This window comes from Psammomys obesus, unplaced genomic scaffold, assembly GCF_907164565.1.
Source record: "Psammomys obesus unplaced genomic scaffold, mPsaObe1.curated_primary_1811, whole genome shotgun sequence".
NCBI lineage: Eukaryota > Metazoa > Chordata > Mammalia > Rodentia > Muridae > Psammomys > Psammomys obesus.
The window spans coordinates 10,573,516-10,595,734 of record NW_026592118.1 but is presented as its reverse complement, the minus strand read 5'-3'; the positions used below and the strand labels follow the sequence as shown (position 1 = coordinate 10,595,734).

The 22,219-nt window shown below is 43.2% G+C and overlaps 1 protein-coding gene across 3 annotated transcripts in view; it reads left to right on the top strand.

Annotated features, from left to right (window-relative positions):
- Dpp6 (dipeptidyl peptidase like 6) overlaps positions 1-22,219 on the top strand; it is a 749,167-nt gene that overhangs the window by 508,614 nt on the left and 218,334 nt on the right. For all 3 annotated transcript variants that reach the window (XM_055612951.1, XM_055612949.1, XM_055612950.1), the window contains exon 5: positions 16,018-16,092. In XM_055612951.1, coding sequence (XP_055468926.1) covers positions 16,018-16,092 — 75 coding nt within the window. The remainder of the gene's footprint in view (positions 1-16,017; positions 16,093-22,219) is intronic.

Sequence of the window (22,219 nt, the reverse complement as noted above, 5' to 3'; positions counted from 1 at the left end):
CCTTCAATTTCATGTCTTTCCTGCCTGCAAAACAAGTACCATGTGAGTGATACCACCAGGTTCTGCTGTGGCCTTGGCTGGAGCCTCCTCACCCTGGGCCACAGTTGCAGCAGCTTCTGTGCGCTGAGCCTGGGGAACTTCTTCCCTAGACAGGTGCTTTCTGGGAACCAGGAGCCCCAGCACTGGTATTCTCAGTTCAGACTCTCGGGCTCCTTCCTTTCAAATACATTTGTAATTTTACAAGTTAAAACCTTTGTTAGGCAGGGCCGTGCCCCCAGGGAGCCAGAGCTCTATGGACAAGTGCTCTATGGATGTTGCTCTTGAACAATTGCATCCTTTTCTTTCCAGCACATTCTTGGTTGTTACTTTTAGCTTATTCCAGCTATTTTTCATCACCAGTCTGTACATTTTTTTCTATCTTTCTGTACCACTTGATCTTTTTCATGGTAAACCCAGATAAAAGTCATCATGAGCCATAACTATACCACAGCCCAAATGCTCTCCTGCCTTAACATTTCTACTCCAAACACATCAGTTCGTTACTTTTAAATTTTTGTTTATTTATTTGTAAAGCCTATGTGACTGCATGTCTGTCTGTGTACCACATACTTGCCTGAAGGGGCCAAAGGAAAACACTGCATCTCCTGGGACTGAACTTACAGAAGGTTGTAAACTGCCATGTGGGTGACTGAACCCAGGTCCTCTGAAAGAGTAGAGGGCTCTCAAGTGCTGAGCCATCTCTCCAGCCCCTAGCCCATTGTTTTGAATTTAGCCTCCATCAAGCTCTCAGCTGTAAGGCTCGCTACAGCCAGAAGCTGTGTTTTATTGAATGAGTGTTAAAGGATGACCAAACAGAGGTGAGCGGCCTTCTAGGAACATCTGCATCAATGAAAGGCATGGAGGACCCATGCAGCACCAGGGTTATGGCCTTGAGCTTTGGATCTGGCCTTCCCACTGGCGCTGTACTTGAGGACCACAGGACCCCTACTATTTGCAACGTCTGTCCCAGGCCTGACTCTCAGGAGTGTTGTGATAAGTGAAAGGTCGCACATATCACGCTAGAAAATGTAAACCATGTGTGGATGCTCTATGTCCACCTCACCTGGAGAGCTTAGGCCGTGCTCAGGGTGCAAGTAAGAGGAGTTAGGGTATCTAAACAGGGAGACCCAGAAAACAGCCAAGACCACAGACAGGAACAAGTGATAACACTTCACTGAACTGTATCCAGGCAGCATCAGTAGATGGCAGAATCTGGGTGTCCAGACAGCGGCAGTAGAGGGCAGAATGGACTTCCTAATAGGGCGTGGGCTGCTGCTCTACAGAGTGAGGTCAAGTCCTCAAACACTGCTAGTGACACCAACAAACAGTCCAGAAATAAATTTAAAAATCAAACACAAAGTAACTTTCACGAGCTACATTTGATGTCTCAGGAATTCTGGAACATTCTATTTGACTCTTACAATAAAAATAACTCAAGTGTTATTTTATTTTCGTTGCTGTAGGGAGACTCTTGTACAAACACAAACGGTCTTTGGCGTATTACACACCTTTTTCCCTGCAAAGTGGGCCACTGTGAGAAAATCACCTGCCTCCGCTGGCGTTTGACGTAGGTCTGCTGGTCACCTGGAAAGTCTCATGAGTCTATTCTTTGCTGAGCAGCAGACTGTGTTTCCTCTCCAGCCTTGTCTCTCCCTTCTTTTCTCATAGAAGTGTGCTTAACGTGGCCTTAGCACATTTTACTGACTTGATGAAATAGGCTTTCCTGAGGCCTTACGTTCCTCAGGAAACTTAGCATGTTCTGCACGTCCAGAGCAGAACAGATCTCCTCCGATGAGGAGGTCTGTGGCCTGTACTTGATACTTAGCTCTCTGCAGCTGGATTGTCATTGGCTCGTGTTGACAGTCTAACTCCTCCCAGAAAGGAATCTGACAAAGAGCATAAAAGAACCCTGGCCTCACCCTCATATATCACCTGGGGATTCTGCAGGGCTCTTTCAGGAGAGATGGCTGTACTGGCCTGTTGTTTGATTTTAGGAATTTTAGAAATGAGAGGCACTGACCTCCAGGGGAACTCTTAATTAGGGGAGAATTAACAGTGTGTACAGTCCTGTAGGATTCTGAAGAGAGAGATGGGGAGAGAGAGAAGAAGGAGAGAGAAGGAGAGGGTCAAGGAAAGGGAGAAGAGGGAGGAAAGAAAGGAGAGAGAAGAGAACTTTCTACTCCAACAGGGGCTCCTGCTTGTGAAAGGCCCCAAGGGAAGGGAGAGTTCTCACACCTTGAACCTTGACCTTGTAGGGTAGTCAAGTTGTCTCTGATTCCCAGGTAGTAGGAGAAACAGGGGGTTGGCTCTTAGTGAAGACAGCAGGTGTTGTGTGAGGGCTTGCAGTAGGTTGAAGAGCAGCGGGGCCTCAGGGCACACGGCTGTGTCTCTGAGGCCAGAGCATCTGTCACCTCACTTCCGCAACACACATACTCATTCTGAGCCCCTTTTATTCGTGATGCCAGTGGTAGGAGAGACACAGGCTTGTGTGTCATTTAAATTGTGCCAGACGTTTAGGAGGAAGCCTGAAGACACATTTCAAAAGCATTTTTTAAAAAAATGTACATTTTGAGCCACTCTGGGGAATTTTTCACTAGTTAACAATCTGAAAGCTACAACAGCTTACATTAACAAAAATAGCTGGAACTCAGTGGATGAGATGAGTAGCTGGAAATGGTGAATTAGGATGTAGCCCTTAAAACAATAGCTCCAGAGACACTGGGGTAAATAGGAAAAGGATTCATGATGCTCTATAAAACACATAGGAGAATACAGCACGTCGGTGAGTAATGGAGGACATCATCATTGTATCAAAAAGGCCAGGAAATAAATATAAAGCATGCAGTCAGCCCATCTTGCTGGCAGGCAGAACTCTGTATTGTTTCCTAATGCGATTTACACAGCTGCTGTCTCATGGCATTTATGCAATAATTTTGATCTGATTCATAAAACTTGAACCTCATGTTCCAAAGAGATGAGACATTGCTACCTTCCTAAGATGAATATGAAGAACTGTATGGATGTCTGGAAGTCCTTGAAGGGAAAAGCTGGCTGTCAGGAGGGCATTTGAGCCATACTTCTGTCTGTCCTTCTTGCTATGCCTTGCTTCCTTGCTAACTTTACTTGAGCTAATTACTATTTTACTCACCAAATTAACGTTTAAGTAAAAAAGCATTTTGTTTTCTAACTTACATCTACTTTTGATTTTATATCACTATTAGACATCAAGTTTGAGTTTTATCTTGGTCTCTGCAAATTAATTAATTCTAACTCTTCACGAGAGGGGCATAATTAGGCGACTGCTCAGAGACCTGTTCCAAAGTCCAGAGCAGCTGCAGCCACAGCCGGGAGAGGAACTGCAGGAGTCCTGGGGATCAGAATATGAGGTCATTCTTCTCCCATTTCCTTCCTCCAATGAGCTCCTGGATAGTAACTGCCACTCACTTGACTTTCATGAATTTCTACCCAGGGCTTCATGCACTGCTGTCCACTCTGCCCTGTGAAGTTTGGGAGGAGAACTAAGTCCATGCCCTTTGCCTCTTACCCTTTTCTGTCCCTGAGTCCAGGGCACAGTTGTACCCGAGAACAAAGGAAGTTCTGATGGGCATCACAGGAGGGGAACAGGTCAGCCCTGGGGCCATGGACCCTGCTTAGCTTCAGCTGCTCCTGCCCACAGCTCACATGCCATACATGAGCGGCGCAGCCTCCAGGGAATCTCTGATCTGAGTCTGAGCTTTACTTAGCACGGGAGTAAACTCTAGAAGCGAAAATAACCTGTCTTTTCTGTCACATTGAAGCTGGAAGCTGTGCTGTCCCTCAGATGTTTTACTTGGTTTGAGGACTGGTTTATCTCAACTTGAAATTCAGCTTTCTGGCATCTCCTGAAAAATAGCAAGATCTGGCAGCCACGGTTCATTTTCTCACAGAAAACAGAGCCTGGCAGGAGCTGGTGTCTCAGCCCCTTGGATGGGAAGGAGGTTGGCCAGTCCTACAAAGCCCCCACTTCTGACTCCTACAGACACCGTTTAAGTTTGGGGTACATCTTCTCACCTCAGTTAAGATAATCTCCACAAGCATGGTTTTAGGCCAACCTAATGTAGACAATCCTTCGTGGAGACCCTCTCCTTTGGTGATTCTAGATTCTATCAAGACTGACAATTCAAATCAACCATCACACCAGGCCACCTCAAGACAAATGATGCCACAATGTCTACAGGGTAAGGGCCTGGTAGTTCCTTATATTCTGAACATCTACCCAAAAGGACCCTAAACATTGTACACACGTGGCCTCGCATAGCTGAAATTCTTAAAGGACCCACAAGCCAAAATACTTAATTATTTTTATTTTATTTATTTTATTTAATTTTATTTTATTTTATCTTATTTCTGTCTTAGTCAGGGTTACGTGATGAAACATCATGACCAAAGAATTTGTGGGTGAAAGGGTTTATTCAGCTTACATTTCCATAGCACTGCTCATCATCAAAGGAAGTCAGGACAAGAACTCACACAGGGCAGGAACCTAGAGACAGGAGCTCATTCAGAGGCCATGGAGGGTGCTGCTTACTGGCTTGCTCAGCCTGCTTTCTTATAGATCACAGGACCACCAGCCCAGGTGTGGCACCACCCACCATGGACTGGACTCTCCCCTTCAGTCCCTAATTAAGAAAATGCCTTCCAGACAGATCTTATTGAAGCATGTTCTCAATTGAAGTTTCCCTCTTTCAGATAACTCTAGCTTGTATCGGGCTGCTACAGAACTCCCCAGGACATTTTTTTTTTTTTTAGAATTTCATATACACATACTATCTTTACATTATTTCCACCCCTCCTTCCCATCCTTCAACTCTTACTGTATTCTCTAGTGTTGCTCATATATACAAGAGTTTAGGGCTGGTCAGTTAGAATCAGGTAACTTGCTAGTAGCCATTAGTTGTCTGTGCCTTTCCATCTGGGCATAGGGCCTACGAAATTTTCATTTTTTTCTCCAGCCATGATGGTATGTCAGCTGGTTTGTCATTGTGCATGTTCTGTTTGGGTGACCATATTGTTGATATTCCATGTGTGTGCTCCCTGTAATAGATACAAGACACTGTCTCATAGGTGTTCTGGCCTCTGGCTCTTGCAATCTTTTCCCCTGTTCTGCACTTTTCACTGAGCCTTAGTTGTAGAAGTTGTGTTGTAAATGTGCAGGCTGGGGCTGGGCATTTATTCTCTGCATTTTGACCAACTGTGGATCTCTGTAGTAGCCTCTGTCTGCTGCAAAAACAAGGTGGTTTTTTTTGTTTGTTTTTGTTTTTGTTTTTGTTTTATGAGGGGGGAAAGCTACACCTACCTGTGGGTATGAAGATAAATATTTAGAATACAGTTAGAAATTATATTGGTTTTTTTTAAAAAATGGTTTTCTACCATGGTCTATGACCTCCATGACTACAGGTAAACAGTTGGGTTTATAATACAAAGTGTTATTTCCCTCCCATTGAGCAGCCATTAAGTTCTATTATATGGCTGTTGTCTGGCCCCTATATGTGAGGCCCACTTTTACACCACTTGAGATAGCTTGCCATTCTTGCCACTGCTGTGTTTCATAGGCTTTACAACTGGATAGGGCTGATGATTGCTTTTCTCCCTTGGCAGTTTGCAAAGCACCTTCCAGTACTATGAGAGCCAGACCTCAGGGAGGAGACTCCCGGGTCCGTTACAGCTCAGTTCCTCTAAGCCCTGGGTTTGAAGGATGTAGTCTTCAGCAAAACAGATCAGAAAATAAGAAGCTAAAGGATTTCTTTTCTAAGATTTACAGCTATCTTGGAGCTGAGAGAGCTTTGATTAATTCCACACTAGAGTGGAGTACCTTGGTCCCAAGGACACTCTTCAAGATACTCAGTTAATGCCTGCATCATGACCTTCACCAAATCCTATGATCAGTGATGCCCTTCCTTCAGTGAGCACGCTATGGCCATAACTCCTGAGCATTGGAGAAGAACAGTCAGGAAAGCTAGCGCACATCTCTTTCCTTCTTCACGAGTTCACAGTGAGGAATTCATTCTTATTGTAGTGTGAGGTTTAGAGTCAGGCACTTTTCTTTTCTCAAAGGAAGCCTGTTCCAGCCTCTCTTTGGCACGCTCAGATTGCCAGCCTTGCTACTTTTGTGCTTTTAGATCATCACTGTGTGAGATAAGAATGGCTTGACCTCGGTACCGCAGTATTGTGGCAGTCCGTCTGATCCCTGAGGCTGCGGCTGAATGATGAGTGAGTTGGTAGTGTGTGTGCTGTATGGGTTTGCTGGGCAAAGGCACAGTTCACACTCAAGGCAGATGGCACCTGAAGGCATGCATCATGACACCCCACTTCAAATGAGTCACTTCTGGAACTCTCCTTTTACTATTTTAGACCACAGATAACAGATGCTGCTGAAAGCAGAACCACAGATGAGGGCTATAAGCCATACCTTGGGTGTATGGAGAACATCTGTGTTTTAGCAAGATGGGGCCTTGTTTCACCTCTAATAAGGGTGCACTGCTGTGGTTGTGACTTGGGGGTGGGATGGTACCATTACATGCTAAGGGTTGCTCCTGGCGGTCACAAAATATGCTGTGGAATAATCAAGCTGCCAAATATAAAATTTTAGTCTAGAGACCACAGATGCTACGGAGGCATTACCAAGGTCAGCGAAGCCTCAGACAAAGCTATCAGAACACTCCCTTCCAATCTGTTAACTGGCTACTGCACCTTGTGTTTTCCCTGACATTCACTGTAGTGACCTCAGTTCCTGAGTTCGTCTGGTTCCAAATGATGGAATGGATGGCAGAGGCAAGCTTAGAAGACTGCCAGGCAATAAGCCTTCTTCCTCATTGATGAGGGCATTGCAGTGGTCCCTTTGAGTTTGACAGGTGTTCAGTTGAATTGCATGTATGACCTCTTATGAGTCAGTGTACACTTTCTTTTTTATTTTTTATTTTTTTATTTATTACAATTTATTCACTTTGTACCCCAGATGTAGACTCCTCCCTCATCCCCTCCCAATCCTGTCCTTCCTCCCTCTTCTCTTCGTATGTCCCTCTCCCAGTCCACTGATAGGGGAGGTCCTCTTCCCCTTCCATCAGACACTAGCCTATCAGGTCTCCTCAGGACTGTCTGCATTGTCCTTCTCTATGGCCTGGTAAGGCTCTCCCCCCAGGGGGGAGGTGATCAGAGAGCCTGCCACTGAATTCAGAGATAGCCCCTGTCAGAGATAGCCCCTGTTCCCCTTACTAGGGTACCATTTGGAGAGTGACCTGCCACAGGCTACATTTGTGCAAGGATTCTAGGTTATCTCCATGCATAGTCTATGGTTAGAGTATTAGTCTCAGAAAAGACTCCTGAACCCAGATATTTTTGTTTTGTTGCTCTCCTTCTGAAGCTCCTGACCCCTCCAGGTCTTTCTATCTTTCCTTTTTTCATAAGATTCCTGCACTCTGCCAAGTTTGGCTATGAATCTCAGCATCTGCTTCAATGATATACTGCTGGATAGAGTCTTTGAGAGGCCATCTGTGGTAGGCTCCTGTTCTATTCTCTGTTTTCTCCCTCTCCTGATGTCTATCCCATTTGCCTTTCTGAATGAGAATTGAGCATCTTACCCAGGGTCCACCTTCTTGCTTAACTTCTTCAGATGTACATATTTAGTATGTTTGTCCTATATATCTAATATCCACTTATAAGTAAGTATATACCATGTGTCTACATGTAGAAAAATAAAAACTTGATCCATACTTATCACTCTGCACAAAACTAAAGTCCAAGTAGATCAAAGACCTCAACATAAAACAAGACACACTAAATTTGTTAGAATAAAAAGTGGGGAAGAGCCTTGAACTCATTTTCATAGGAGACAACTTCCTGAATAGAACACCAACAGCACAGGCTCTAAGATCAACAATCTTAGAACCTCACGAAAGCTTCTTTAAAGCAAAGGACACTGTCATCAGAACAAAATGACAGCCTACAGACTGGGAAAAGATCTTCACCAACCCTATATCTGACAGAGGGCTAATATCTAGAATATATAAAGAACTCAAGAAGTTAAACAGCAACAAATCAACTAATCCAATTTTAAAAAATGGGGTACAGAGCTAAACAGAGAATTCTTAATAGAGGAATACTGAATGGCAGAGAAACACTTAAAGAAATGCTCAATATCCTTACTCATCAGGGAAATGCAAATCAAAATGACCCTGAGATTTCACCTTACACTTATCAGAATGGCTAAGATCAAAAACTCAAGTGACAACATATGATGGAGACGATGTGGAGAAAGGGGAACCTTCCTCCATTGCTGGTGGAAATATAAATTTGTACAACCACTTTGGAAATCAATCTGGCGCTTTCTCAGACAATTAGGAATAGTGCTTCCTCAAGATCCAGCTATACCACTCCTAGGCATGTATCCAAAAGATGCTCAAGTACACAACAAGGACATCTCCTCAACCATGTTCATAGCAGCTTTATTAGTAATTGCCAGAATCTGAAAACAACCCAGATGTCCCTCAACTGAGAAAGAGATACAGAAATTGTGTACATTTACATTGATACATTTACACAATGGAATATTAGTCAGCTATTAAAACAAGGAAATCATGATAGCTGCAGGCAAATGGGTGGAACTAGAAAAGCTCATCCTGAGCGAGGCATCCCAGAGGCAGAAAGATGCACATGGCATATACTCACTTATGAGTACACCATTTCAACGCCTGCCTCCTACCCTCACCTCAGCTTGTACTTTACTTCTCTCTTTGTGAGTTTCACAGGAATATTGTTCTAAAAACCACAAAGATTTTGCTTCTCCCTACTCCATCCCTGTCTGAAGGCAGATAGGAACATTCTACTCTTTTCACACAGTTTTTCTTCCACTTATGCCACTTCTATAAAGCTTTCAGTAAGACAAACTAGAAAATATTGTTAAAATTTTGAAAACTTTCAAAGATGATATCAAAATGCCAATTCTGTGAAGACTGACACCAAATTTTAATATGATGCTAATTAGAACTTTGAAAAAAAGCTTTGTTAAACACTTAAATTTTTTAAACATGTATTAATTATTTATAATAAAGGGTCTCATGTCATTTCCATGTGTTTATATGATGTATTTTATCATATTCATCTTTATTTTCCTCTTTTGTACCCTCCCACTCCTGCTGATTCCCTTTCTTTTCAAAATTCATTTCTTGTTGATTTTCATAGCTTCCTGGGTTTTTTGCTTTGATGAACCAGTAAATTTCATTAAGGTTGTTTACAGGACTTTGGGTAAAAGGTTAATTAAAATAGCGTGGGAGTTTTGCCAGTTTGCTATACCACCAAGAAAATGTCTCTCCCTTCCTCATCAACCATTAACTGCCTACAGATAATGGGCAGAGGCATTTAAAAAAAGAAAAGCTTGTTTTGGCTCAATCCATCATGACACAAGACAAGTATCACTCTTTTGTAGTGATGAAAGTTTACAACAGAAGGAGTCCATATCAGGATAGATCAAGAAGCAAAGAGATTCCATTAGAACTGGGCTAACCCATCAGAGGCCCACCCCTAGTGGCCTACTTCAGGCAACCATGTGCTATATCCTAAAGCTGGGACAAAAGCATTTTTAACTCAGGCCTATGGAAGGCATTTCTGACTCAAAACCCAGCCTCATATATAAGACTGAACACCTGAGAAAGCCATGAAGTCCCCACACTTAGAGTAACAGATGCTTTTTTACCTACAGTAGTGGTTCTCCACCTTCCTAATGCATCAGCCCTTTAGTACAGTTCCTCATGTTGTGATGACCCAACTATAAAATTATTTCATTGCTACTTTAGAACTGTAATTTTGCTAGTGTCAAGAATCATAATGTAATTAGCTGATATGTAGGATATCTGTTATGTGACCCCTGTGGGGGCCATGACCCACAGGTCGAGAACTTCTGACCTACAGGGATAGCACACTAAAGACATCATACTCAGATCGATGGCAACATTAGCTTTGCATCCTTGCTGTGGCTGGGTCTTATTCTTACTCTCCTGAATGACCCACCATGACCATAAGGCAGGAACAAATGTTATTTCCATTTTACAGAAGCATGAACAATTAAGAATTTCTCAAACTTTCACATAGAAAATGGTGTCAGTGGAATGCAAGTCACAGGGCTTTCTGAACTTACAGTCCAAGCTTAAAACTAAGTTTACACAAAAGTGGAGAGAAAGTGGTAAGGACTAGAGAATTCAGAAGGTGACTCTAGTCACATGAGCCTTTGATTCTGAATTCTGCCAATGGTATGAACTGCACTGAAGGAGACAAGCACCCTCTTGGAACGCTCTGCCGGCACCACTGGAGAACATGTAACACTCACAGACACACAGACTTCAATCCAAATTTTGTTAAAGTCTCTAATAGCTTTTAAAGTCAGTCATTTGGTTCAACACAAAAGAATTTCTCAAAAGCTACAGAGCGCAGAAGCTGTAAGAGGAATGTTGACTCTATTTAGCCTACTGTGACTTTACATTTTAGACATTAAAAACATAAATCATTACACAGATAAATGATGTTTACAATTCAGGTAACAAACAAAGATGCAACATTTGAAATCTGCAGGGAATTCCTTCATAGACTGATGAAAGTCAAGGAACAAGCGGAGTGAGGTCACAGGAATTGCTCAGTAGAGGCTGGATGGGGCCATATTATTTGGGAAGGTGGTCATCAATGCAGAGTCTCAGAAAAGACAATTACAGGCAGTTTGTCAGTCTGTCTGTTATTTATATTGGCAGAAAAGGTAGGCCAGGTGCCTACATGTTCACAGCCATAGAGATAGGGGCTTCTCTTAGTACACCTCGAATGCTTGCTGCCTTGGCTGGTCTTGACCCCATTTGATCTTCATCATGGTCTTCCTCCTGAGTGCAGGAGGCTGCATCTTCCCAGCCTCTTCTAGCCTGTGTTAGTTACATCAGCTGCAGCACTGCCTCCCTTATAACAAATTAAATGCAAATCATCATTTATTTATTCAGAAAACTTTAACTATAATCCAGAGGCTATCATTACACATACTAGAAATGTCATAAAGGACTATGTACAGCCTCACCCCAGTACACACCCTGGATAATAGCATGCTTGGGCTGGTGGTTAGAATGAGAATGGCCGCCATGGGCTCATGTGTTTGAATACTTGCTCTCCAGGTGTTAGAACTCTTTGAGAAAGATTAGAAGCTGTGGCCTTGGAGAGGGTGTGTCAGGACATGGGCTCTCTCTACCTCATTGTTATGTCTCAAGATATAAAGTCTCAGTTACTGCTTCAGAACCAGGCCTGCCTGCCTGCTGCCATGCCCCCTTCCATGATGGCCATGGACTCTAACCCTCTGAAATTGTCAGCCCCAAATAAATACTTTCTTTGATAAGTTGCCTTGATTAAGATGTCTTATCACAGCAGTAGAAGAGTAACTAAGACAGCCCCTAATGGCTATCATAAATTGAAGAAATAGTTTTGAAACTACATATACAAAATGTAAGGCTCAAAGGGCTTTCCAACATTTAAGGGCGAGATGATATCAATTGTATGTGAAGTTATACCATGGTGTGAATATGTCCTCCAAAATTCCTGTGTCAGAAAACTAGCTCCCAAGTTGTTGTGTGAATCAGGAGGTGGATCTTCTTCATAATAATCAGGGGTAGGTGAGGCTTTGGGGCTCTGGTCCTATGATGACACAGGTGGCTTTGTGGCAAGAGGAAGAAACACCTGAGTTGCTGTTATCTCGGTGTCACAGTGGGGCCAGACAGACCTCACCAGATGCCTGTGTCCCTTGACCTCCCAGATTGCAGAACTATGAACCAAATCAGCTATTATTCTCTATAAGTTGCTATGTCTCAGGTCCTTTGTTATAGCAATAGAAAAGGGAGGGAGACAGAATAATAGCAGAGAATGAAGAAATATTTCCCAAGTCCACTTTGTAGCCAACAGCACCTTGAGATGAAAACTCAACGAATATGCTACTACAGAACAATTTTCCCTGTGCTCACAGATACAGAAATATACAATAATATATAACATGGGTATTTCAAAACCAGAAACACACACAGGAGATAATACATCATTGCTAGATATAATTTATTCTGAAAATGTAAGGTTGACTTCACATCTGAAGATAAAACAATATCATTTATCATGTTGACAGACTAAAAAGAACAAAACAAAAAAATCACCTCATACATCTATGAAAAACATCATAAAAAGCCAATACATGCATTACAAATGCTCAGAGCAAGGCACCAACAAGAAGGAGGCAGATGACGTCACTGACAGAAACCCAGAGGCCACCAAACAAAAGGATGAAGGCTGACTGCTTTGCCTTCCCGGTCCGGCAAGCTAGCAATGGCCACCTTCTCCACAGTGCCAGCACCTCTGTGGAGTGTGACTGAGTACCATAGGGAGAGGAGAAGAATCTATTCATAGAAAAGATGACTGTGAAGAAAATTTTCAGAAATCTATCTTTTAAAGCCACAAACCCAAATTTAGCAACACTTCTGAATGTAAAGTCAAGATGCCCAAATCCATTAAATCCCTGTATATTAGCAATTTATGCAAGTTGACATTGAGACATTGAGACAGCATTCATTTTTATCTCTGTGAAACATTCATCATTTTGAATAATTACAGATGAATGATGTAACAAAATGGAGATAAGATCTGCATACAAAAAAAAAAAAACCTACAAAACTGTTGAGGGAGACTCAAGATTGGAACCAATAGCCTTCCTTTATGCTATCTTAGAAAATGGTTAGGTCACAGGAAGAAAAAAAAAAAACAGAATGGTGCAGACAAGACTGCTTGTTACTTTATGCATCCTTTGGCCACTGGAGGACTTACTTAGAAGATGGCCTTAAAGAAATGAAAGCTTCAAACATTCCAGGCAGAGAAGGGGAAATACAAACCTTGCATGGCTGCATGGCTGGTCTGCTCTGGAAGGTGTAGAGAAAGGAATGTGGGAGTGACAGGTAAAGAGAAGGCAAGGTGGGCAGGCTACAGAGTAGAACAGGGCCAGGCTGGGCCTGCCGGTCATCAGAGCCATAGGTAGTGATGACCTCTGGAGAGATTCGAAGCTGACTCGGATTTCCAGCAGGGAAACAAATGGTGAGTTACACCTTTCACACATCACACATGACCACTGAGGAAAGACTGGTTGCAAATGGAGTCGAGAGCCAGGGGAGGGCTCAGTCTGAAGTGTGCTGTCCCCAGGTGAGGGTAGCAGGAGAAGCAAGAGAGTGGACAATCAGGATGTTTCCAAGGGAGGCTCAGGGGACTCTGAGCAGCTGAATAGAAGACATAGGAGAAACAAGAGACTAGAGAAAAGGTTGAGAGCGAGAATGGGGTGGCAGCAGGAGGAGAGGGAGTTGGCTGCACTACTGTGAGCAGCTACCTTCATCTGAGGGAAGGAGGAAGCCAGAGAACCTGGAAAGAAAGGCCAGAGGACTGGGAGATGGGTTGTAACGGTGACTAGAGAGGACTGCCAGACATCCAGGCAGAGCTGTGGGAAACAGCTGTCTCCTTACGGCTCCAGACAGACTTCAGATAGCCCATCCGGGATGATATGCTGGACTCTCAGCAGGCACATGGTTTAGAGTCCTGAGGAAGGATGGTGTCACTTAGGAAGTGGGTTTTTTTGTTGTTTGTTTGTTTGTTTTGTTTTTCTAGGAAAGTGAAGATCCCAATGATCTGCGGAGATCGGAGTCAGAGAATGTGGGAAGCTCTAAAGACAAGAAAAGGCTTAGGAGGGAGGTGGAAGGAATGAATATGTGTGGCTGTGTGGGTTCACACTCATGCACACATGTGTATGAGGAAGCCAAGTACAGACAGGACTATGGAGAGAAAGGAAGGATTGGTTATTTAGTGTGGTGATAGCTGATCTATAACATTTACCAAAACAACACCCTGAGCACCCGGAGAAGAGTGATTTGGCTAAATAACGGAGGTGGGATGCAGGCATTCAGGAGAGAGCAGGGGAACATCAGAGCTCAGAACACGCAGGTGGCTTTGGCTCATCAGTTGTGTGAGGAAAGGCCAACATTACCGTACCATAGGCAGCAAAGAATGAGTGTGCCTGTGAGTTAAACTACCACACAAGCCCCAAGCTACACCTACAATGGTCTAAACTGAGGAAAGGGCACACTACAAATTACTTCAGTGGAGGGTGAGGCAGGGTCCACATACTCACAGTGGGGTACAAACGCCATTCGTGGAAAGTGATTTATCAAAATCTGTTGAACTTTTTTTAAATCACCATTCATCATCTCTCTAGCCCTTAAATGCCTAACCTATAAAAACACTTACCTGCCCACATCCACGGAGACACGTGGGCCAGGTCTTTGGCATGGTATTGCTCTTAGTCACAGCTGATGGGAGCAGCTGTGGGGTTATTCCCCTGTTCACCCTCGTAGATCTGAGAGTCTCCATGTAATCCACAGGATTACACCTGAAGAATATCAAAGCCATCTCCATCAGGGCAGGCAGGCATTTGAGCATCCTGCGTTGGTCCTGTATTGCTGTGTCAGCTGAGACAGAGCACAGTTCTGCTTTCTACATTCTCATACTGTGAACAGTTGCTTTTTATCCTGTGCACTGCAGAGTACTGTGCTTGCTACATGTTTATTTGTGGGTGATCTTGTGCTTACAGGGTTCCCCAAGTCTAGTACTCCTGATAATTGGAAGGCTGTGGTGTGTGCATCCAATGGAGAAAATGTGGTTGCAGCTTAGCTTTGTGTGGCTGTTAGAGTGCAGATGGCAAGGAGTTCTGTGCTGATGGATTAGCCATGTCTAATCAGTAAGATGTCTTTAAACAGAAATGCACAATACTACATCTTGATTAGTTCATGAAAATGTGGACACCACAGCATGAGGAGTCAAGTCTTGGGTTCCCCTAGATAAGAGGACGGAGTGTGCACTGGTTTGAAGCTCGTGGTGATTTTTGGAAGGCAGCCACTGAGAATCACCCTGCTTTAAGTAAGGACTGCATAAATGAAGGCATATGAAGGTAATACAGCTAGACCAAAACGTAATAATCCAAAGAAACCAAATTTTGTAATCATTTCACATGCTCGTTGCATGAGAAGAAGCTGAAGAGACACAGAGATGCCTAGCACAATGTCACCTTCAATGGCTCAAGAATGTTCAGGTGGTCACTGAAGCACTCGAGTGATGGACACCAGGCTGATGATGAGGGACTTCAGGGGGCAGGGTGTTGATGCAAGAATACGTGCAAGGGCAGAGCACAAAGTAGATGAGAGGAACTTCTCGGTTGGTGCTGCACACAGTCACAGGGATGGCCGGCCACAAAGGAATTTGGCAAAAAAACAGCAAGTGTGCCTTCCGTGTGCTGACTTCTGGGGAAGTCTGCAATGGTGAAGAGACAAGTTACAGAGCAGTGTGTAGAATCTGCTTCTGTTTTAGTGCCAGCTCTACTTAGCATAGGCTTCTAAACAGATGAATGAAAAAGGAAAAGATGATAATTACACATTGAACCATGGGGTCTTCCAGGACAATGCTGCTTGTTTTTCTGTTTCTATTGATTTGCCTCAGAGGACACGATAAGGAGTGTTGGGTTGAAACTTGGAATCAAACACAAACAGATTTAAAAAACAAAACAAAACAAAAAAACAGGGTTTCTGTATAGCACTGTTGGTCCTGGACTCACTTTGTAGACCAGGCTAGCCTCAAACTCAGAGATCTGCCTGCCTCTGCCTCCCCAGTACTGGGATTAAAGGCATGAGCCACCACACCCAGGCACAATAGATTTTTTAAAGGCATCTGTTTACTAGATTTTGATTTGTTAACTAAGAAAAAACGTAGCGACACCTAATGTTCCTGGTTCAGTGTTTAACTCCACTTAGTGGAGGATTTTGAGAATAGCACCAGTGGTACTCAAGACTCAGAGATGTTATAAGCAACATTTGTAAATTCTGTTCTCTCTCTCTCTCTTTTTTCCTTTAGGAATCTTTAAGAGCCGTCAGATATGAAATCTCCCCGGATAAGGAATACGCATTGTTTTCCTATAATGTGGAACCGGTAAGTCTGACCCTTTCCTATCTGCAAAAGGAATCATTCACTATCTACCTTCTGAGAGTGCTTCCTGAGAGCACCTTCCCCATGATCTTGAACTCTGAGTTTGCATACCTGGGACAGCCTCTTTCACATGTCCTACGACCACACAAGAGAGAGGAAAGAAATACAAACTTTCTTGGCAGGAAAAACAATGATCCCCTTAAGAGCTGTTTCCTAGGATGTTCTGGGGAGATGAGTCTCCTTGGAGATGCCCTGGTACTTTTATTCCCCATCTCCCCAGTGAAATGATAGATTTTAGTCCTAAAACGAAAAGCAGCTGCCAGTAGGTTCTGAACTCTCTGGCCATGCCGAAGTCCTGATGAAAGGTGAGTCACTTTCCCTCACATACATTCTGTTTGTTGCTGCTTTATGAGTTCCCAGCCCCCTAAAATCTTGCTAGAATTTTCTGTAAAACTCTCAACCTGGGCTTGAGTAGCTGCCTAAACATCCAACCCTGGCTGACTCTTTCTCTCTCCCAGCCCCTTCCACCCACCCTGAGACCATCTAATTAGTGTTTTTTTGTACCTGCCATTGGGTAAGAGCCCCTGAGAGGTGTCTCTTCAGAGAGGCTCTGTTGTGTGCCTGGCACACAAAGGGTGTTGATTTCTATCTTATGGCAAAAGCCAGAAAATTGGTGTCCACGGAGCAGCAATCCAGTTCTAAAATTTTTTAAAAACTTTGGCAACCACATTATTTATGGATATTTTAACTTTATTCTAATAAATGTAGATCTTTGAAACTCTATCTTAATTTTTTTGAATGTCTGTTTATTTTCTCCCTCTAAATTCTCTGGGACAATTGGGCGTCTGGGTCTATCTGACTGCCTGGATTCTAAAGGGATTCTAAAGCTTTCACTCTGGCATCATTTTATTTGCTACAGCCAGCCCTCAAGGCTGCCTTGAGCTTTGAGCTTTTGAACATGGCACCCTCAGAGCAAGGCCATCTTAGCTCCCTTCACAGCCCTCAGAAACTCTCAAAGCTGGAGCTAGTGCAAACAGGGAACCTGAAATACTCTGGATTTGCTGCTTCAGGGTGCCGTTGTCTGGAACTGTTTAATCACTAGATGAGCCAACGGCAGGATCCAGTGTGTCCTACCCACGGAGGCCTTCAAAACAAGGCAGTGTGTTCCTCAGAGTGCTCTGAGGGAATATCCTGTTGGGTACTCACTGGAACAGAGTGCCCTTGAGTTTGGCTCCATGAATCCGTGCATAGAAGGATTTGCTGCCATCTTCATTCTTCTTCCCCAGGACTCCTTTTGACAGGATACCCTGGGATACAACTGACAGCCATTTGGTAAAGATGATTTTGCCTAACATGAGTCTTCACCACATGGAATACTGACTAGAAAAGGGGCCCTCAAAGTGACCCTTTCCCACTCAGGTGTTTTTATTTAAATTTGAAGTAAGACCAAAACCAAAAAAAAAAAAAAAATCAGTTTGTTTTCTCAACCAAAGAAAATTACAGGAATTTGAAAGGATTCAGAGAACAATTAAAAATATATTTATAGTATAAAAAAGTATTTGCTTCTTGTGCCTAAGACCATGAGCGAAAGCAACTTAGCAGAAGTATTGTTAATGGTTTCAGTACTGAGTGGCTACTATGTCATCATCGTAAGCACAGATTCCCAGAATCCCTTCTGTTTTGGAGTAAACCTAGGAGGGATGTGCATGGCACATGGATTCCTGCCTGACTGTCTAGGGAGAAGGGAGAAGCAGGATCTCCTATAGATGAACAAAGTTGCATTGACAGGAAAGTCTCAACTTGTAGTTATGGAATAAGTAGCATAGAGCAAGCTTCCGATGCTGTGGTTAGTAATTATTATCAATAATGTAGTGATTAATTTACTAATAACATAAAAGAACTCATACCCAAAGAAATCTGAGAACTGTAATCGAAGTTAAGTGTTTCCTTATGACAGCCCTTGTTGAAAGGTTTGGAATCCTCTGGGGATACACAGCATTTTCAAAGAGAGCATTTTTTTTCATTTTTAATATCTTGTATTTATTTATTTTTCATAAACATATTGTGATAGCATCCCTTCTCATTACCCAACTCCTCCTAAGTCCCTCTCACCCACCCCTCTAGCTACCCAACTTCATACATATCCCCTCTTCAGAAAGAAAAAAAATACAAAACAATAAGAGCATAGAAGTTCATTTTTTCTAAACCTAAGCATGGGGCCTGCCCAGTACGGTTGACATACCCATTGTGACTCCACTGGAAAAAACCTATCCCCCTTCTCCCAACAGGCATCAAACACAAATAGCCTCTTGGTTAGGGTTGGGACTCCATACCTACCTCCCTGTAAAAAATATGAGTTATCAAGTATATTTGAGAAAGAATAAACTCAATCATGTCCAGTTTCTAGACATAAAGTATCTGTGGGTCAATAAGAAGCGTGTGTGGGGTGTCGTGTTTCTATGCATGTGATCCCAGCCTTTCAGTCAAAAGGGTGTCTGTTTTCTATTTTCACCATCTCCTCTCTTTCCTAAGTATTATTCCTGCCTCAAAGAGCTAATGTTTGTCACATACATTCTGTTTTAGAGATAGAAAGAACTTCATACCATTTCTTAGGGCATACCTTCTGGAGAATTCTCTTAGAACTGAGCTATGTCAGGGGAATGGTAGCTTTTAATTTGTAGTTTGAAAGAGATACCAACCCCCAATAAGTAAAAAATTGCTTTACAACAAATGTGCTTCATTGGCGTAACCCTGTTCCTTCGTGCGGAGAGTATCTGACAAGCATGGCACATCTACTCTGCAGAGGAAAGGAAAAAATAATTGAAATTGCAATGTCTTAGATCATTTCAAAATATAGATATGTTTTGTGAGAGGAAGGAGAAACTATGTCTGCAAAAGATTCTTCCTTAGACAACACTTTTCTTGAAAGCCATGAATATTTGTAAATAATTTGACTTCCATATCTAAAAATGACAATGGGAGGGGCTGTTTTTAAAGCCCACGGACACCATTCTCTCCCAATTAGCATATTGTCTATTGGTCTAAATAAGAGCCTCATCACTCTGTCACTGACGCATGTAACAGGAGACCCCCAACACTCGGGAGCTTAAAATAAGCACCATCCATTATCTCATGGTTTCAGGGCTCCGATTAGCTGGATCTGTTGATGTTCACAAAGATGAGATCAGAGTCATGGTCATGCTAGTGCAGTGGCAGAGACCTGCAATCACAGCACATGGGGAGGCTGAGGAAAAAGGATTGCCATGAGTCCAGAACTGTAGTTCTGAGGGTCTATGTAGCATCTTTATTCTACTGATCCTGAAAACCCAACAACAGTGATACAGCAAGACAGAGGAGCACTACCTATTAAGATCTGTGTTAGACTCTTTCCAGACCATCTATTACATCTTTGTGGAATCCAGGCAGCAGGTTGTTGCCTATATTGGTTTACACAGTACTTCTGAGTCACTAATGAATAACTCATCTTCTTTCTCCAATAAACTCTGTCATCATGTAAGCACTGAGTTGCATAATGAGTTATAGACCAGGACCATGTCTCAAAAGCTATCGTCATCATCATAATCATCACCATCATCATTATTGTTGTCATCATCATCATCATCTGGGCTGCAGTCTCATCTTTAGGCTCTGGTGATGAATGATCCATTTCAAATCCCTCACATGGATATTGTCAGGGCTCAGTTTCTTGTAAACCGCAGGGTCCCTCACAGCCTCTAGGGCTAGAGAATGTCTTCAGCATCTCCCCAAAGATAATCTAAAATGCAATGGCTTGTTCCTCAGAGCAGCAAGAAATAATAGTGTTGAGGGAGTGGGTGCCAGCCAGTGTTTCTGATCCATTGTGGATGCCTCCCCATCTCACCACAGTTCACTTGCTAGAAGATAGATACTGAATCTAGCCCATAACAAGGAATGTGGGTTGATAAGTCAGGAAGTCTCTGAAGCCATTACAGAGCTAGGCTCGTGTAGCTAGGTCTCCTTGACCCTCTTTCTCATATGCCCCCTAAAGCTTCAAGAAGTCATAGAAACAAGGAGGTAGGAGTTCAACATGGTCTCAAGAGAGTACCATGCTGGGGGCGGGGTTGTCAGGAAAACCAAGTTCTCCTCACTCTCCCTTAAGTATTTGCATGACAATGAAGTTTAATGGAGAAGGGAGATGGGTTATCCATCTTAGTGACTCAGAAGGACTATGCAAACCAATGTGGGTAACAACCTCTCTGCCGGATTTCACACAGCCTTAAAAGATGACAAGGAAAGGGGCCTGACGCAGGTAGTGATCCTCTGTCTTGCTGTCTCACTGTTGTTTATTCAGATCAGTATAATAAAGATGGCACATGGACCCTCAGAACTACAGTACTACAGTGATTCTCTTGAGAATCCAAGTGAAAACTGATTTTTGTGTATGGAATTTTACTATCCAAATATAAAATTTAGCAACAAATTTGCATAGCTAGATTTCCTTGCGCTTACTGGAACCTTTGTTTCTTTCTTCCTCTCTTCCTTTCTTCCTTCCTCTCTCCCTCCTTCTCTTTCTTTCTTTCTTTCTTTCTTTCTTTTTTTGTTTTTTTATGAGACAAGGTTTCTCTGTATAGCCTTGGCTGTCCTGGACTCACTTTGTAGACCTCAAATTTGAGGCTGACCTCAAATTCACAGAGATTCTCCTGCCTCTGCTTCCCTGAGGGCTGGAATTACGGGCATGCCCCGCTGCACCCAGCTTACTGGTACTTTTCTTAAAGAGTTTTATATTATGTACTTAGAAGGAAAAATATCACCAAAAATAGCCCCATATTTCCTGATCATACCTACTGAGGGCACCCTAGCCAGCTGGGGCAGCAATGCTACTCTGTGTACAGGCGGTGGTTTGTAGGGATAACTTTGAAACTCATAGTCAGTGTCATTGCCAAGTCATGTCTCCTGGATATCTCCAGTGTGCCCTGTGGGCATTGGCACAGAAGCCAGAAATTGATCTGTGAGGCTTGAGCAGCCCCAGGTAATTGTCTTTTCTGGGAGACAAAAAGTGGCATTTTCTTTGATTCTCCAGCTCTTAGAATATTCCCTATGCGGGTTTTTAGCCAAGTAACAGACATTTGATCATCTTTGCTTTTCTCATAGTTGGGTAACAGGAAGTTTTTAAAGTTCCCTCACCACTAAGAGCTTTTGTCTCAGGGGAAGAGGTGCGAGGTGTGAGGTGCCATGGTTAGCTCCCTCCTCAGAACAGTGCAGGGTACAGCCTCAGAATAGAGAGGCCACCTTCTCAGAAGAGGAGAGAGACATGTTGAACAGCTTCCTCCTCATAGCGATGGTGTAAGCTTCCTTCTCACAGGAGAAAGGTGTCCTGTACAGTCTCTTCCTTGGGGAAGAGGAGTGTGAAGAACCACGTGTGGCCTCTTCCTCAGAGGGAAGAGAAGTGAGGAATCCTGTCCATCTGCCCCTCAGAGCACATGGTGAGCTGTGTCAGCTCCACCCTCACATGAGACATGGTGCTATGTAAACAATCTCCTCAGAGGGCAGAAGTGTCCTCTACAGCTTCTTCAGGGGAGAAGGCTGGGAGGTACCATTCACAGCTTCTTCCTCAGACTGAGCAAGCTATGTAAAGCTTTCTCCTCAGAGGGAGAATGGTGCCATGTAAGCTTCCTCCTCAGAGGGCAGAGAAGTGTGAGGTACCATCTATAGCTTTTTTCTCAAAGTCCATGGTATGCTGTGTAGAGCTTCCTTTTCAGAGGAATGAGGCATCCCCTGCAGTGTCTTCGTCATAGGAGAGAGGGTGCATTGGAGCTGCTTGCTTCTCTGTTTACAGACTCATCCTTCTCAGTCCAGGGGAAAGACATTTTGACGCTGAGATCTGCACTACAGGAATGAAACAAACTTCCTATTTGAGAAAAATTTGCCTTTGTCCTACACTTGGTTAGTTAATGTAGCCTATTTTAGCATCTGGGGGACTTTGAAACATATTACTGATGGGTGCTTAAAGGCACCCAAACTTGGATAGACCCGATTCAGCATATATGGTAAAATGAATTTCATCTAAATTTCGTGGTCTTCCATCCACATCTTTGGTGGGGTTTTGTGTGTGTGTGTGTGTGTGTGTGTGTGTGTGTGTGTGTGTGTGTGT